The sequence below is a fragment of the Amia ocellicauda genome, chromosome 20 (genome assembly GCF_036373705.1).
Source record: "Amia ocellicauda isolate fAmiCal2 chromosome 20, fAmiCal2.hap1, whole genome shotgun sequence".
In the NCBI taxonomy this organism is placed as follows: Eukaryota; Metazoa; Chordata; class Actinopteri; order Amiiformes; family Amiidae; genus Amia; species Amia ocellicauda.
The window spans coordinates 24,542,192-24,558,292 of NC_089869.1; the positions used below are offsets into that span (position 1 = coordinate 24,542,192).

Below are 16,101 nucleotides of genomic sequence, written 5' to 3' on the forward strand. Positions count from 1 at the left end.
GTCCCGGCCCTCGGTGGTGTGCAGAAAGCATACGAGGGCAGCCTGTGATTGGCTCATGGGCTCGATCGACTCTCCCGTCTTTCCTTAACCCTCCTGCACATAAGCTGATGGGCTCGGTGTACGCGGACTACGCGCGCCTGCTGAGGGGCCTGGGGCTGCGCGAGGGGGCACTGCTGTGGGCGTCGCGCGCCGGGGGGGCCGGGGAGGACCTGCTGGCCGAGCTGGCGGACCCCTCGGAGAGGGCGGAGAAGGAGGGCTGAGAGGGGCTGGGCTGAGCCGCCCCACTGACTGCCCGCTGAGGCCGCTCCCCGCTCCCCGCTCCCCGCTCCCCTCTGCCTAGACCTGCCCCCTCGCCACACGCCCTGCTCCGCTCTCCACCCTGCGGCCCCTGCTCCTCCAGTGTTCACCGCTGTGTGCGTCTCTGACCGGGAGAGGGGAGCGTTTCTTTCCACAGTCCGGGAGGGTTTGTGGTACAGTGATTCAAGTGATGATTTTGTTCCTGTTCTTTCTATAGATTTTTCATTATTATTAATACAACTACTAATTAACCCTTTGCCTTCTGATACTGATACTGAGTGCCAGGCCGGCTCCCTGTGACCACGGCGTGCTCTGGACAGACCCAGATGGCACAGAGGTGAAGCACGGGTGGTTCCTGTCGGCCGGCAGACCTGGACCGTCCTGGTTGTTTATTAAAGGTTTTTTTAAGCTTTAAAATCATAACAAAATCGATAACAGTTGTAATCTGATTAAAAATCAACTGTAACCCGGTGGAATCAAGTCTCTGCGCAAAGAAGCACTTTGTGCCCCCTCAGGGGGGCACCCAGTCTGTGGACAAGTGTCTGTCAGGGTGTTGGATACAGCTCAGAAAGCACTCTGCAGAGTGGGAAGCAGATAAGGAATAAATTAAATAATTTGAGCTCAGATCAAAGAATATAAGACACAGTGCGATGCTATGCAAGGTGGAGAGCGACGTTTATAGGGAACTTGCAGGCTCCGCCCACTGTGGGGTCCTGCTGTGCCCGGCAGCCATGTTGGGAGGGCCGAGCAGAGTGCTGGCTTGTGGACCCTGTGTGTAGTTGACACAGCAACAGCGTCGCAGAGACTACGCACAGCAGACTGCGCCACCGCAGCGCAACAGAGCAACAGCGCAACAGCACAGTATTTCAAAGTATTCGATCCCTTGGGGAGAAATGCGAGCTCTTCTGTAAAGAGTGGGAGGAAATTAATCTGTCTCCCTTTTTTTTTTTTTTTTTTTTAGCACTACCTTATCAAAATGATTGCTATTATTATAATTATTAATTTATTGTATTTTAAACCAACCATAAGCGCTGAAATGAGATGGTAGTTTACCTCTTTTGTTTTTTTACATTTTTTTAAGTTACAGCTTGGAAAAAAAAAAAATGCCGTGTCGGGGCATCTCTTTCGGAGGGGTGCTGTGTCAGGCGTGTGTCTCGGGGGGGGTTGCCGAGTCGGGGCCTGTGTCTCGGGGGGGGTTCCGTGTCGGGCCTGTGTCTCGGGGGGGGGGGGGGTGCCGTGTTGGGGTGCCGTGTCGGGCCTGTGTCTCGGGGGGGGGGTGCCGTGTTGGGGTGCCGTGTCGGGCCTGTGTCTCGGGGGGATGCCTGGTCAGGATGAAAGACTCTGTGGACTCGAGGCAGGAACTCATTGCTAAAGATTTCCAGAGTTAAACTTGAGATAATTAAACCAAATGAAGTACAGTTACTGTCTTTTTATGATTGTGAGGATTATTTCAGTGTTGAATCTGTTGCTTGTTGAATGTTCAGAATATTCCGTACAAACACACACCTGTATTACAGCTGCTTGTGATTCTTGTCACAGACTGATCATTTGTGCCGTCCCCGTTTCTGTCCATGTTTGTGATTCTAAACGGTATCATAGGGACCGGCTTATATTCGATTCTGTTGTTAATTGGGTTGTATTTATAGATGCAATAAAATACTTTAAAATCTTTCTGTGGTGTCGTTCCTTATTGCTAGTGGCATTTGTGAGTGAGTGTCCGTGTACGTTGAATTGGAGACGTCCTCTGGTACACAGAGCCACGGGTTCGATTATATATACAGGCCGGGACTCTGTGTTCACGCTGCACTGAGCTGGCTGTGGTTCTTTGGGTTCCAGAAAGTGAGGTTAGAAATGGTCTTATTGTATGTGTGTACAGACGGGTGACAAATTAAAGGAAAAACCAAAATACAGTGTCTCAGTGAGATGTTGGTCCACCACACGCCCCAGAACAGCTTCAATGCTCTTGGCACAGATTCTGCGAGTCTCTGGACTTGACTGGAGGGATGGACACCATTCTTCCAAAAGATATTCCCTCATTTGGGGTTTTGATGATGGTGGCGGAGAGCGCTGTCTAACACGTCAGTCCAGAATCTCCCATAGGTGTTCAACTGGGTTGAGATCTCGTGACTGCGAAGGCCAGAGCATATGAGTCACATCATTGTCATACTCATCACACCATTCAGTGACCCTCGTGCCCTGTGGATGGGCATTGTCATCCTGGAAGAGACCACTCCCATCAGGACAGAAATGTGTCACCACAGGATAAAGGTGATCACTCAGAATAACTGTCATGATTTGCAGTGACCCTTCCCTCTAAGGGGACAAGTGGACCCAAACCATGCCAGGAAAATGCCCCCCACAGCACAACAGAGCCTCCGGACCCCCTCACTGTAGGGTCCAGCAGTCAGGCCTGTCCCGATCTCTTGGTGTCCCACACATGCACTCGCCCACTTGTCCAGAATATGGTGAAGGATGACTCATCTGACCAGATCACTTTTTCCACATCTCTGTACAACAGTGCCAGTGTGCCCCAATAATGACCCCTCTTTCAAAGTCGCTTAGATCCTTTCCTCTCGCCATCTTGATCCCAAACTCAAGGTCAGCTGGACCTGCTCAGCATTTGTATACATGCCACAGAGCATGACAGGATGTTAATTGCTTAATTGTATCATGCAGTACACCTGTTTGGAGGCATCTGCATTCGTTATGTTCCTCCAGTCAGGTTTTTCCTTTAATTTGTCACCCATTTGTATGCATGTATGAGGTATACACAAAACTATACACACCCCAAAATGTTACTTGAACTCTTCCTGCCTTGGAAGGATTTAAGGGAAGATATTTTACTTGAAGAGATTGAAAATCCACAGCCATCAGTAGCTATAAACCCCACCCCCCTGCATTACATAAGATCTTTCTTGAGAACATAAGAGAGTGTCCAATTGAGAGGAGCCCATTCGCCACATCGTGCTCGTTTGGTGTCCATTAATAACTAAGTGATCAAGGATCCTATCCAGTCTGTTTTTGAATGTTCCCAAATTGTCTCTTCAGCCACATCTCTGGGGAGTTTGTTCAGATTGTGACACCTCTCTGTGTGAAGAAGTGTCTCCTGTTTTCTGTCTTGAATGCCCAATTTCCATTTGTGTCCCAGGGTGCGTGTGATTCTGTTCTGGTCCGAATTGACTGTCTCATTGAAAAATAACTTTAAAAGTCACCTGCAGTGAACATTGTTGAGCACTAGATGTCAGTGCTGCCCTTTAAAAGTGTAGTAGATGTCAGCAATATGAATCACCTTCACTGTCAGTAAATGCTTCAAGAAAACTTTTAAAGTGACGTCTGGGTTTCGACCAAATCAGTACAAATCACTTAAACAGGGTCACAATAAGTGGGGGATACAATCAAGTAAATGGGTGTGTTTTCAGTCTCTCTGGGCAGAGCTGGTGCAGCTCGGCTGTGGGCTCAGCACCAACACGGTGCTCAAATCACACATGAAGTTAATTTCTGATTGTACTCATTCATTCTCTCGCATCAGTCTGAACAGTGGCTTTTCTCTTGACTCGGTTTGTTTTCCGTGTTTATAAATTTGTGGAGAAGAGAAGAGAGAAGTGTCGTGCTGCAGTTTTACAGCGGTTTTAGAGAGTCATATGTCGCTAACGGAGGCTCTGGCTAAGATGGGCTTGTTTTTAGTTGCACTCGGAGCAGACGAGTCTGTGAGGCGTTTCAATCACAGCTTGGATCTGTTCCCAGAGCCACTCAGCCCCGCGGAGAAGCGGAGCTCGGAGCCAGCGCTCATCCCAAACTCCGCTCAGCCTGAATGGGGCTTCAGCGTCTCCTGTGAGACTTTTGTCCCGACGCCCGAGGGCCCGGCTCTTGTAATTCCCTCCTCTGAAGAAAGGCCTCCCTCACAGGCCTGAAACCCTGCTTGCCGAGAGACAGCCACCTCCCCCTGCCTGTTGTTTATGTGTGCTTTTTTAACTAAAAGACGACTCCGAATTTCAAAAGTTAAGACGACACAGAATCGTCGTTTGTGTCTGAGAAGCAGCCGTGCAATTCCAGTTCAGGGTTTTATGATGTTTGTGATGAAAACAGTTCTTGGGCACTGAGGAGAAATGACTAAAGCGACGTTCCTTATTGAGTAATGAGTCCATTGCTTGCTTATTAGCATGATGATGATTATTATTATCCACTCTCTCTCTCCTCGTCTCTCTCCCTCTTCCTGAGTTCCTCTGCCAGCCCCCTTACCTGCTCTCAGCAGATCTCCAGAGAGGATCTCCACTCTCCCCTTCACGAATACTTCACTGCTTTAATGGACAGTCTGTGCCAAGTCTGAGGCACTTCCTCTCTCCTTATCACAGAGTCAATATGACCTGAATCTCGCTGGAGCTGGGGGGGGGCGAGTGAAAGTGCAGCCCCAGCACTGAGGGCCTGGCTCATGCTGCCTCCCTCCAGGAGCCTCACACAGGGCCCCGAGCCAGGGCCGCAATTCAACCCGGTGGTCGGGAGGTCGAAGCCACGCAGACAGTCCGGACAGATGTGTGTTAAGACCCCAGTTAATAAATGCCTCTCCCTCTCTGACCTCCTCCTCTTTCTCCGTCCAACAATGCCACCTCTTTCCTCGCCCAATGGAGAAAACGTGCTTTTAATTTCAGACACAGCAACACAGTTTTGCGTTGCTTTCGGTTTCTGTTTCTCTGTCAGGCCTGGTCTGAACATCTGGAGCATGACCGTGCATGACCGGCACGGAGGTGTAAGTTGGAGCCTATTTTACAATGTTACAGGTAGATATCGACACCAAGTGCAATATTTTAAGTTAACAGGCTAATTGAATTATGTGTCACCTATCAGAAAACGGATCAACTGCTTTTATTACACCTTTTTGTAAAAGTATGTTTAATCTATTATACTTTTATTAATTTCAAAATAAAGTTATACGTTGTGTAAGCCAAACAAATCAACACATTTGAATTTTGTAAAGTTGTTATTCAGTTTGCAATATTATATATTTTAAATTATTCTTTCCAACATTTAAGGTCTGTATTTTATAGTTTGTCCACATTGTCCTGTGAAAGGCCCTGTAATATTCCATGCAGAGTTATTTTCTTTATTCTTCTTAATTTTACTTATTCGTTAAATGCAGCATCCGGGAGCCGCTGTAAATCTACTTGAACTTGTTTGTTATTTCCTTTTTATATTAAAAGTACTTTTCAAACAATCGTTTCCCAGTGGCAATTTACTTACACTTCAAAACAGAACACAAAGAAATCCTTTTATATTATTATTATTATTATTATTTAATTTATATACATCTGCCGGGTTTGAGTTTCCCACTATATGAAATATTGGGGCGGAGCCGTGGAAGTCCTGTTGAGTGGCAGTGCTCTCAGCCTATGAGAGAGTTTATGCTTTGACCCCACCTGCGCAATAGGGGAAATATATGGTGTTGCAGATGCACTGCTCCTCCTCCCTCTTGTGCCATCACCCCCTCTCTTCCTCATCTCTCCTCACATTGACTAGACCGTGATTAGATTCCATCACTGTGGTGATAATAAAGGCTGTGCCCGTGTGTGACACTTAGAACAGGGGATGTGCCAACTGACTGGAAGACAGCAAATGTCATACCAATCCTCAAGAAAGGAGACTAAACTGAGCCAGGAAATTACAGACCAATCAGTCTCACCTGCATCACCTGTAAAATGTTGGAAAAAATGATTAGACAGAAAATAGAGGAGCATCTTAATGAAAACCATATTCTTGGAGATAGTCAACATGGGTTTAGACGAGGCAGAGCATGTCTTACTAATTTATTAGAATTTTTTGAACACACAACTGCAGCTGTAGATCATGTGAAAGCATATGATCTGATATACTTAGATTTCCAAAAAGCTTTTGATAAGATTCCACACCAAAGACTGATCCTCAAATTGGAAGCTGTAGGCATTCAGGGTAATGTAAGTAGATGGATTATGAACTGACTGATGTCTAGGAAACAGAGGGTGTCGATTAGACTGGAGTGAGGTTGTTAGTGGAGTTCCACAGGGATCAGTACTAGGGCCTGTGCTTTTTCTAATCTATATTAATGATCTGGACTCTGGGATAGTTAGCAAACTTGTCAAATTTGCAGATGATACTAAAATAGGTGGCTCAGCGGCAGCACAGGCTATTCAAAGGGACTTAGATAATTTTCAGGTGTGGGCTGACACCTGGCAGATGAAATTCAATGTGGACAAGTGCAAGATACTACATGCAGGCAACAAAAATGTTTACTATAATTACACTATGGGAGGAATAGAACTGGATGAAGTAACGCATGAGAAAGACCTAGGAGTCTATGTGGACTCCTCACTTTCTCCATCCAAACAATGTGGGGAAGCAATAAAAAAGGCAAACGCAATGCTAGGGTATATTGTCAAAAGTGTAGAATTGAGAACAAGGGCAGTGATGTTCAGACTGTACAATGCACTAGTTAGAGCTCATCTGGATACTGTGGACAGTTCTGGGCTCCACACTTCAAGAAAGATATCGCTGCTCTAGAGGCAGTTCAGAGGAGAGCAACCAGACTTATTCCAGGTCTGAAGGGAATGTCCTACTGAGAGACTGAGGACCTGAACCTTTTCACCCTGGAACAGAGGAGACTACGTGGGGACTTGATCCAAGTCTTCAAAATCATGAAAGACATCGACCACATCAAACCAGAGGAGCTTTTCCAGATCAGCAGGGACACACGCACCCGGGGACACAAATGGAAATTGGGCTTCAAGGCATTCAAGACAGAAAACAGGAGACACTTCTTCACACAGAGAGGCGTCACAATCTGAACAAAGTCCCCAGCGATGTGGTAGAAGCTGAAAGTTTGGGAACATTTAAAAACAGACTGGATAGGATCCTTGGATCACTTAAATATTAATGGACACCAAACGAGCACGATGGGGCGAATGGCCTCCTCTTGTTTGTAAACTTTCTTATGTTCTTATGTTCTTATGTGTGTGGCGTCACAGGAGTCTCTACCTCAGGCTGTAGTGAGTGACACTGACTACACATGTCACAAACTCAGTTTAATTGCATTTTATTTTTGTAGATGTATTGCTTTTTATGCACATGGTTAGGTCTCCTTTGACTATCAGTGTACAAATAACCATACACATTTCCACAGCACAATGATGGGTTAATTTGGTTGTTTTGGGTTTATTAATCACGTATTGTTTGCATTTGCACTCTGGATCGGCCCTTGCAGTGCAGTCCAATCACCAGCACCTGTCCTGCCCCATGTGAGGGATGTAAGCCAGGAGGAAGGAAGGTTACCACAACAAAGAGCTTTGTCCAGACGACCAGGAAAGCATGTTTGAACCAGGGGAAGCAGGAGCGCGGCAATGCCAGCCCTGGACCGGATAATTGCCTTCGATGAGAGTCATCCTTGCCGCAGCAGGGAACACCTCAGCCGAACCATAAGATCAGCACAGAACGGCTGCCAGTGAGGGGGACGAGTGTGGCGGTACAGGGCGGGAGGAGGGTCCTACGGGGAAGCCTGGAGTGATTGGACATGTGTGCCATGGGAAAATACGCAGGAGACTGGACACTGAACAGCTGGGTTGTTGAATGTCTTTATTGGTTACAGAGACAGCGATACAGACTTGCGTTATTCCCCTTATAGGCTGGTGCGCTGCTTCCCCAAAAGAGGACATTGTCTATAGACTAAGAATATCAGTGGTCATTCACCCGTCTGATTCCACAGTCTTCCTCGCTGCGTCCAGCGACCTGAAGAGGGAGACGAACCAGAACTTATTACTTATCTTGGCAGCTATTTAAACAAGAGCGGTGTGTGTGATGGGACCTACAGTGAGAGAAAAAAGTATTTGATCCCCTGCTGATTTTGTACGTTTGCCCACTGACAAAGAAATGCTCAGTCTATAATTTTAATGGTAGGTGTATTTTAACAGTGAGAGACAGAATAACAACAAAAAAATCCAGAAAAATGCATTTCAAAAAAGTTATACATTGATTTGCATGTTAATGAGGGAAATAAGTATTTGACCCCTTCGACTTAGTACTTGGTGGCAAAACCCTTGTTGGCAATCACAGAGGTCAGATGTTTCTTGTAGTTGGCCGCCAGGTTTGCACACATCTCAGGAGGGATTTTGTCCCACTCCTCTTTGCAGATCCTCTCCAAGTCATTAAGGTTTCGAGGCTGACGTTTGGCAACTCGAACCTTCAGCTCCCTCCACAGATTTTCTATGGGATTAAGGTCTGGAGACTGGCTAGGCCACTCCAGGACCTCAATGTGCTTCTTCTTGAGCCACTCCTTTGTTGCCTTGGCAGTGTGTTTTGGGTCATTGTCATGCTGGAATACCCATCCACGACCCATTTTCAATGCCCTGGCTGAGGGAAGGAGGTTCTCACCCAAGATTTGACGGTACATGGCCCCATCCATCGTCCCTTTGATGCGGTGCAGTTGTCCTGTCCCCTTAGCAGAAAAACACCCCCAAAGCATAATGTTTCCACCTCCATGTTTGACGGTGGGGATGGTGTCCTTGGGGTCATTCCTCCTCCTCCAAACACAGTGAGTTGAGTTGATGCCAAAGAGCTCGATTTTGGTCTCATCTGACCACAACACTTTCACCCAGTTCTCCTCTGAATCATTCAGATGTTCATTGGCAAACTTCAGACGGGCCTGTACATGTGCTTTCTTGAGCAGGGGGGCCTTGCGGGCGCTGCAGGATTTCAGTCCTTCACGGCGTAGTGTGTTACCAATTGTTTTCTTGGTGACTATGGTCCCAGCTGCCTTGAGATCATTAACAAGATCCTCCCGTGTAGTTCTGGGCTGATTCCTCACCATTCTCATGATCATTGAAACTCCACGAGGTGAGATCTTGCATGGAGCCCCAGACCGAAGGAGACCTTCTCACCAAGCTGCTTGGCGATGGTCTTGTAGCCCATTCCAGCCTTGTGTAGGTCTACAATCTTGTCCCTGACATCCTTGGACAGCTCTTTGGTCTTGGCCATGGTGGAGAGTTTGGAATCTGATTGATTGATTGCTTCTGTGGACAGGTGTCTTTTATACCGGTAACGAGCTGAGATTAGGAGAGTCCCTTTAAGAGAGTCTCAGCTTGTTACCTGTATAAAAGACACCTGGGAGCCAGAAATCTTGCTGATTGATATGGGATAAAATACTTATTTCCCTCACTGTAGCTGCTAACGTGATACATCTTTAATAGAGGTTGAGTGAAACTCCACGAAGACCTGTAGGGAACAACAATATTGTCTTTTTAAAGTTTATACATTAAGTATTTCAGTCAACTTTATTAAAGGCATTTTAGTATAGGTTTTAGCTGATTTTACTATTTGTATTAATTCCCTACTTTATTGCGTTACTGGCAGCTACCCACTTCATGCTTCGCACTGTGTTCGAGTGTATAAACTGTTCATTTAATAAACCGGTTATATTCTTACCTGGTGTCTTGTTGGACAAGATCCAAGCATCCTGTGTGGGGAGGGTGCGGGTGAGTTTGCAGGGGTCGAATCCGAGTGGCGCAGTCCAGTGTCCTAAAGCTAACACACTCTATAGCTTCGGACACACATCCGTTCACCGGTGGAGCCGAGGCGCTGTGGCCCAGTGTGCATCACAAGGTGGCGGCACAGCCTCGGTCACGCAGTCCTCTCAGTGTCTCTAGTTCACCCTGTAGCCGGAGACAGATGGCGCTGCTGTAGATCTCCTCTCTGCTGTGTGAAGCAGCAGCGCGGGGCGGCGGCTGAGTGCAGTGCGGTACATCGGCATGGTCTTCACTTTCGCTGCCACCTAGTGGAGTATGTTTACAATGTCTGTATTGAGAGGTGTCAGGTCACTTCCTGTTGGATGGAAAGCACTTCCTGCAGAAGATCAAAGTGCATAATGTAGCATAGTGTTTCGACACATTGTCATTTTGATACAGGCTTTGGAGCAAAGTCACGTGCGCAAGCGGATTATCTGGGATCAGAAAATTTTGACCCAACATACACCTCACAATTTTACATTAATTCTATATATATATATTTTTTTTTAACAAAAATATTTCAGTGTATAAAATCGGTCACAAATGATCAGAGGGAAGACACTGTCAAGTCACAGGTGTGCACTAATCTTACTGAGGTCATTATAATTTGCCTATGAGTTTCAGTTACACCAAACCATGCTTAGGAAAACAAATCCTCTTACATTGTCAAACATCAACATCAGCAGCTTGCATACATTTAAATAAACATACACCCGATTTTTGTATTAATATTAGTTTTATTTATTAGAACATCTGTTTGTAATATAACGCTGTCCTCTACACTACATGGAAAGTAATGCAGTACTGCTTCCTAAAGTTTGTGGAAATGTTATTTTTCGCGGTTAACAATAAAACATGTAAAATGGTGTCTTCCGTTAAGCTTTAGTAAAATCGACATTTTGTTTGTAGTCTTATTTACATGACATGCCCACTGTAGACTCACTCATTGACTTTCCACAGGTGTTGACGCTTTCTACTTCTGTACGATCTGTCCTTGAGCATGGAGGAGGATACAGAATTATCTCATAGAATAATCACACCAAGGAATTGCCAGAAGACTTTGCAAACAAAACGTTTTGACTTTCTTGATTTTACTCCTGGAATTGCAGTTTCAGATTAGTACCACGATGAATATAGGGCTATTATTTGATCATATTTTTATTTGATGTTGAACCTAGTTTTTACTTTGTCTACTCTTATAAGGCATCCAATACATGTCTAAATAATACATATAATACAAGACTGCTATGATTTATATTAGACCAGCTACAATAGGTTAATTTAAACAAGCCTACGTGAAAATAAAAGTGACAATAATACAATTTTAAATGTACAGCCCTATACATACATTTTATTTTACTTCTACTGTGAAATAATTGCATTGTCCCAATATGTACTGTGTGTTATGTAAAATTATATTAGTAGGGTCTCACTGGTTTATATGGAGCAAAACTCCATGTGGTAAGTGTGCTCCAGAGGGGATTTGAACCAAGAACCTTTCAGGTATCAGTCCAGAATAATGATCAACACAGCTGCATCATAATCATCATAGTTTAATGTTGTAATATATTTACATTGAAAACAAATAGAATTTGACAAAAATATATTAAATGATAATACAAATTCAAAAGGGCTTTATTGGCATGACAACGTTATACAAGTGACGAAACAAAATACATAGAATATGTTGAGCTGCAAAGAGATCTTAAGAAAGGGATCAGGAAAGCAAAGAGGGAAATAGAAAGAAACATAGCTCTGGAGCTAAAACCAATGCAAAGAGCTTTTTTCAATATTACAACAGCAAGAGGTCAATAAAGAAGGAAGTGAAACAGATAAAGGGCAAAAATTGAGGTATCTTGGAAAACGAACAAGATGTGGCAAATGTTCTAAATGAGTATTTCACAGAGGTTTTTACAAAAGAAAAAACAGATGACATGCCACAGGTTGACAGTCAGTCCAGTCAAACCCTAAGAGAGATCAGGATAAATGAGGAGGAGGTACTAAAGGGACTAGCAGAATTAAAAACAAACAAATCACCTGGGCCAGATGGGATATTTCCAACAGTACTTAAAGAAATTAGGAAAATTATTTATAGACCGCTAACTCAAATATTCCAAATGACACTTAGAACAGGGGATGTGCCAACTGACTGGAAGACAGCAAATGTCAAACCAATCCAGAAGAAAGGGGACAAAACTGAGCCAGGAAATTACAGACCAATCAGTCTCACCTGCATCACCTGTAAAATGTTGGAAAAAAATATTAGACAGAAAATAGAGGAGCATCTTAATGAAAACCATATTCTTGGAGATAGTCAACATGGGTTTAGACGAGGCAGAGCATGTCTTACTAATTTATTATAATTTTTTGAACACACAACTGCAGCTGTAGATCATGTGAAAGCATATGATCTGATATACTTAGATTTCCAAAAAGCTTTTGATAAGGTTCCACACCAAAGACTGATCCTCAAATTGGAAGCTGTAGGCATTCAGGGTAATGTAAGTAGATGGATTATGAACTGGTTGATGTATAGGAAACAGAGGGTGTCGATTAGAGGAGTCGCTTCTAACTGGAGTGAGGTTGTTAGTGGAGTTCCACAGGGATCAGTACTAGGGCCTGTGCTTTTTCTAATCTATATTAATGATCTGGACTCTGGGATAGTTAGCAAACTTGTCAAATTTGCAGATGATACTAAAATAGGCGGCTCAGCAGATACAATCTTGGCAGCACAGGCTATTCAGAGGGACTTAGATCATATCCAGTTGTGGGCCGACACCTGGCAAATGAAATTCAATGTGGACAAGTGCAAGGTATTACACGCAGGTAACAAAAATGTCCACTATAATTACACTATGGGAGGACCTAGGAGTCTACGTGGACTCCTCACTTTCTCCATCCAAGCAATGTGGGGAAGCAATAAAAAAGGCAAACGCAATGCTAGGGTATATTATCAAAAGTGTAGAATTGAGAACAAGGGCAGTGCTGTTCAGACTGTACAATGCACTAGTTAGAGCTCATCTGGATACTGTGGACAGTTCTGGGCTCCACACTTCAAGAAAGATATCGCTGCTCTAGAGGCAGTTCAGAGGAGAGCAACCAGACTTATTCCAGGTCTGAAGGGAATGTCCTACTGAGAGACTCAGGACCTGAACCTTTTCACCCTGGAACAGAGGAGACTACGTGGGGACTTGATCCAAGTCTTCAAAATCATGAAGGGCATCGACCACATCAAACCAGAGGAGCTTTTCCAGATCAGCAGGGACACACGCATCCGGGACACAAATGGAAATTGGGCTTCAAGGCATTCAAGACAGACAACAGGAGACACTTCTTCACACAGAGAGGCGTCACAATCTGAACAAACTCCCCAGCGATGTGGCTGAAGAGACAATTTGGGAACATTCAAAAACAGACTGGATAGGATCCTTGGATCACTTCGTTATTAATGGACACCAAACGAGCACGATGGGGCGAATGGCCTCCTCTCATTTGTAAACTTTCTTTCTGTAAATGTTCTAAGTATTTCCAAACCATTTACAGCAAACTACTGAAGGTAACAGATTAAGTACAAAACATAATACAGGATACAGATTATTCTTTTAAAATTGTACAATCATTAAAATAAAGTATTTTAAAAATAGAAATATACATACATAAACAATTACTATTATAATAAATCCATCCATCAAATTTTTGAACCCACTTATCATGGCAAGGGTCGCGGGGTATTACGTTTTTTTTTTTTAATATTATAAAGGAAGAAGAGAAACAATTAGTACAATTTGGAGATATTATTATGCATTTGTGGCTACTGTTCCCTCATTCTGTGGCATTGTTCATATTTCAGCTGTCTCTCTGTGTTCCCCTAGAACTATTTTTCATTTGTTCGGTTTGTCTACCTAGGGAAAATTAGGGACCCTGCTGGTAAATTTGGGGTAGAAGGTGTCTCTGGCCTGTGTATTTGAACTAGAGAGAGGACACTTTAAATCAGCTCTGAATATATTGCCCAGTAATCCTATATCCAATTACGAACATTTAAAAATTAAATTGCTGCCAATATCGCATAGGTAGACAAAATAAAGGTAAAACGATCATTTTAAATTATACCTGATGTTGAAGTGCATCAGTAAGGTTAGTCATATTCATAGTTCAACTAAAACCATTGATTTGTTATATGATGATCTATTGAAATATGTGATGCTTAATTTAAAGGGACCTATAGTGTCTTTCTTTGTAAGGTTGTGTTGAGGGCTACTAAAATCACACACTGTATATCCTAGGCTTTAATATTTTGTTGCTACATAGCTAATGTTATTCAACATTTGTAAGCAGTTTTAGATGTGTATATTCATTATTGAATGCCAATAAACCCCTTCATACATTTATACATGCACTAAAGTTTATACACTCACCTAAAGGATTATTAGGAACACCTGTTCAATTTCTCATTAATGCAATTATCTAACCAACCAATCACATGGCAGTTGCTTCAATGCATTTAGGGGTGTGGTCCTGGTCAAGACAATCTCCTGAATGTCTGAATGGGAAAGAAAGGTGATTTAAGCAATTTTGAGCGTGGCATGGTTGTTGGTGCCAGACGGGCCGGTCTGAGTATTTCACAATCTGCTCAGTTACTGGGATTTTCACGCACAACCATTTCTAGGGTTTACAAAGAATGGTGTGAAAAGGGAAAAACATCCAGTATGCGGCAGTCCTGTGGGCGAAAATGCCTTGTTGATGCTAGAGGTCAGAGGAGAACGGGCCGACTGATTCAAGCTGATAGAAGAGCAACTTTGACTGAAATAACCACTCGTTACAACCGAGGTATGCAGCAAAGCATTTGTGAAGCCACAACACGTACAACCTTGAGGCGGATGGGCTACAACAGCAGAAGACCCCACCGGGTACCACTCATCTCCACTACAAATAGGAAAAAGAGGCTACAATTTGCACAAGCTCACCAAAATTGGACAGTTGAAGACTGGAAAAATGTTGCCTGGTCTGATGAGTCTCGATTTCTGTTGAGACATTCAGATGGTAGAGTCACAATTTGGCGTAAACAGAATGAGAACATGGATCCATCATGCCTTGTTACCACTGTGCAGGCTGGTGGTGGTGGTGTAATGGTGTGGGGGATATTTTCTTGGCACACTTTAGGCCCCTTAGTGCCAATTGGGCATCGTTTAAATGCCACGGCCTACCTGAGCATTGTTTCTGACCATGTCCATCCCTTTATGACCACCATGTACCCATCCTCTGATGGCTACTTCCAGCAGGATAATGTACCATGTCACAAAGGTCGAATCATTTCAAATTGGTTTCTTGAACATGACAATGAGTTCACTGTACTAAACTGGCCCCCACAGTCACCAGATCTCAACCCAATAGAGCATCTTTGGGATGTGGTGGAACGGGAGCTTCGTGCCCTGGATGTGCATCCCACAAATCTCCATCAACTGCAAGATGCTATCCTATCAATATGGGCCAACATTTCTAAAGAATGCTTTCAGCACCTTGTTGAATCAATGCCACGTAGAATTAAGGCAGTTCTGAAGGCGAAAGGGGGTCAAACACAGTATTAGTATGGTGTTCCTAATAATCCTTTAGGTGAGTGTATAACCTGTTATACATTGTGTATTGACCCCTTATAAACCATTTATTAAGGCTTATTAATGTAACCATATTTTGAAGTGTTACCGGTAAACAAACTGTAAAGAGGAGGGGGTTGAAGGAGAAGGAGATGGCTTTGGTTTTCAACCTGGCAAAAACACGCCGCAGGGGAAGAAATGATTGGACAGAGAGCAGCCGTGGATGTCCCAGGCCAGAGAGGATTACCCTTTGAAGCTGCACCAGGGCCCCAGCCCCCAGAGCTCATCCCAGAGGCTCTGCATGAGTTGCTAACAGTCTTGTTAGAAAATCAAAGACTTGTGGTAGAGGGGCAAAACAGCATACCTAAAGACAGGTACCCCAAAGACCCTCTAGGTGAGAAGGTGAATGTTGAGGAATCCTCAGATGTTCCAATGAAGCCGGAACTATTACAAAGAGTCAAATAACCTGCCCCTACCATTGCCACCGATAGAATTAATCCCCTCAAATCAACCCCCGATTTTTCAGACTTACAATTGAATCCTGGCCTGTTACAAATTGTAAATGATCTACATAATTGCCTCGTGCCATGCCCCCCTATAGAATCCCCCCCACAGTCAATTCGGATTTGCTTGAAATGTTTGATGCCTTGGGTGAGAAACCCTGTCCGAGCTTGAACTACCTACTTAAAACC

The 16,101-nt window shown here is 44.1% G+C and overlaps 1 protein-coding gene across 1 annotated transcript in view; it reads left to right on the plus strand.

Annotated features, from left to right (window-relative positions):
• Positions 1-1,258, plus strand: part of wdr11 (WD repeat domain 11) — a 28,332-nt gene extending 27,074 nt beyond the window's left edge. The window contains exon 29 of the mRNA XM_066693006.1: positions 100-1,258. Coding sequence (XP_066549103.1) covers positions 100-260 — 161 coding nt within the window. The 3' untranslated portion in view covers positions 261-1,258. The remainder of the gene's footprint in view (positions 1-99) is intronic.
• Positions 1,259-16,101: the final 14,843 nt, after the last annotated feature.